At 35.5% G+C, this 2,500-nt stretch overlaps 1 protein-coding gene across 1 annotated transcript in view; it reads left to right on the forward strand.

Annotated features, from left to right (window-relative positions):
- The window catches only part of LOC137637633 (uncharacterized), a 2,607-nt gene extending 1,022 nt beyond the window's left edge, over positions 1-1,585 (forward strand). Inside the window, exons 4-7 of the mRNA XM_068369782.1 lie at positions 14-101; positions 327-439; positions 582-705; positions 929-1,585. Of these exons, the coding sequence (XP_068225883.1) occupies positions 14-101; positions 327-439; positions 582-705; positions 929-1,402 (799 nt within the window). The 3' untranslated portion in view covers positions 1,403-1,585. The remainder of the gene's footprint in view (positions 1-13; positions 102-326; positions 440-581; positions 706-928) is intronic.
- Positions 1,586-2,500: the final 915 nt, after the last annotated feature.

Here is a 2,500-nt window from a genome sequence, read left to right on the forward strand (position 1 = left end):
TTGTTTCTTTCAGTTACACCTTCGACTTCGTTGACCTGTTAATTAAAGGCTTTTCCAATCTTGAGTGCACCTCCTTCCATGAATTTGGGAAAGACCAGGAGGTAAGGAAGCATTATAAAATCTTCGTACTTTGTTACCTAATTATGTGTTATTCTGAAAACCACTAAACAAAACAATTAATTGTTTGTGGCTCATTTGATTTTGTATGTAATTTCTTTAACAAGAAGAAATGAATCATTTGTCTTCTTCCTAAATCTCATCTACTTCTAATGAATTAATACCACACAAATTCTCTGTCTCGACGAATAATTCCTGATCTTTTATAGGCAACACTGAACCTCAAAGGACACAATTTGGAATTCAATACCAGTCATGCCGAACTACGCATTAATCGACCAAAACATGACCCTCAAGCAGTAACATTAATAACTGTCTTTGGGTGAGTATTTCCAAAACTGACTTTACCCGTATATTACCTGTCCCTCCTGTAATATCATTGAACAAAAATTCTTGTCGAATTTGGACTTTAAGAGATATAAGATTAGTCAGTTGCCTTTAACAATGGTTTTGTCTACTGTCAGATCGAGAATGATTATCAATAATCTGGAGTTGAGGTTCACGTACGACTATTACTCGCTGGAGCCCTTCAATCTCTGTATCACCAGAAATTCTCTCCAAACGACCTTCCATCCTAGTGGAATCTCGGTAAGTGCTCCCTTTTCTCTTCTTTAATCAAGTCCCTTATATGGTCAACTCTTATTATTCAGTTTAGTCATAATTTGCGTGTTTATAAGAACTAAATACAATGGAGAAAATATTGATCTAACAAAAAAGAAAAAAAAAAAGAATTATGAGTGATTGGACAGTCTCGTGAAATTGGTGTTATGCTTATGATTTCCACCATGTCTATTTGTATCTTTCCTCTTAGACCGACGTTGCAATCAGACCAAACGTGACTCAGGAGCTGAATGATCATCCAGATGCAGTGGTGGAGGCTATAAATCTTCACCTTCCTCGCTTTGCCGGCGACCTGACCACAATACTCAACGGTATACTTTGCAAACCCATTCCTCCCACAACGGCTGCGACTCCTAACCCTGCACCTGCGAGCACAACCCAGTCAAGGCCATATGTACGTTCACCCCTACGCCAATTCCCTATTTTACCTAATTCAGGGGTTACTGGCACTCCTGTCATTGGCCCTTCACCCGAACACCAATTCCCTATTTTACCTATTTCAGGGGTTACTGGCACTCCTGTCATTGGCCCTTACCCCCAAGACCAACCCCCTATTTTACCTATTTCAGGGGTTACTGGCACTCCTGTCATTGGCCCTTCACTCGAACACCAATTCCCTATTTTACTTAATTCAGGGGTTTCTGGCATTCCTTTCCCTGGCTGACTTGAGAAGTAGCCCCTTTTATATGTACCGTAGTTCCATGAAAAAGAAAGAGGAATTATCCTCTTGATACTAACATTCAGATATGTTCAAATCATTATCAATTGATAATCATATTTTCTTTCTCTGTGATTTTTTTAGATTGAATTTAAAAAGCTTAATATCATGCAATAAGACTTTTTTTGATACCCAAACATTCTTAAAACAAAAATTAGGAAATGTTTTGTAACAATAATTTGTCATAACTATCAAATAAAATAATTGGTCTATTTCGGTCTTCTTATCCTTATGATTCTAGATAATGAGGGAAATTTAAAACTATAAGTGTACAACATATCATTTTATATAAATCTATTCATGAATACAGTGTTGGATAAATATCTTTATTGATATGTACTGTATATATATATATATATATATATATATATATATATATATATATATATATATATATATATATATATATATGCGTAAAAATCACAGGAAAACGTGATGCTCAGATGCAGAAGAACCACAGGGAAAATGAAAATACGGAATATACACTTAAGTCCTGACTAGTTTCGTGATACTTCCTCAGAGGACTGATTTATTGAGAGAGGTTTCTTACAATTTATAGGGAAAGCAAAAGTACGAACATACATATAGAGATTTAGAGAACAATGACACTCCCTTACCCGCTACCTGGGCTTGACTCATGTGTTGAGTAGGAGGAGTCCCCAAGCTCGTTAGACACCTGCTAAAAAGGGTCATTTCTAGTGGCGGGTATATTCTTGAACAACATAAGAAAAGTGTCAGGTATGCTCAAGATAATAATGCACTCTTTGCCCACGTTAGAGATAAAAATCACCCTATTAATTGGTCAGGTGCAAAGAAATTGGTTCATTCAAATAACTTAGTGGAAAGAAACATCATAGAGTCCAGTTTCATAAAAGAAACCTTTGAAAACAACTTGAATATTGGTCATGGAATGTATAAACTCGACACCTTTATATGTAAAGAGATTTGTAAGCTATATAAAAAAAATTAACCACTTAATGTAGAATTGAATGTATTGTGAATAATTAACGTCGATGTGAAATTAATATTTAGAACTAAGCTACC

Source organism: Palaemon carinicauda, unplaced genomic scaffold, assembly GCF_036898095.1.
Source record: "Palaemon carinicauda isolate YSFRI2023 unplaced genomic scaffold, ASM3689809v2 scaffold9, whole genome shotgun sequence".
In the NCBI taxonomy this organism is placed as follows: Eukaryota; Metazoa; Arthropoda; class Malacostraca; order Decapoda; family Palaemonidae; genus Palaemon; species Palaemon carinicauda.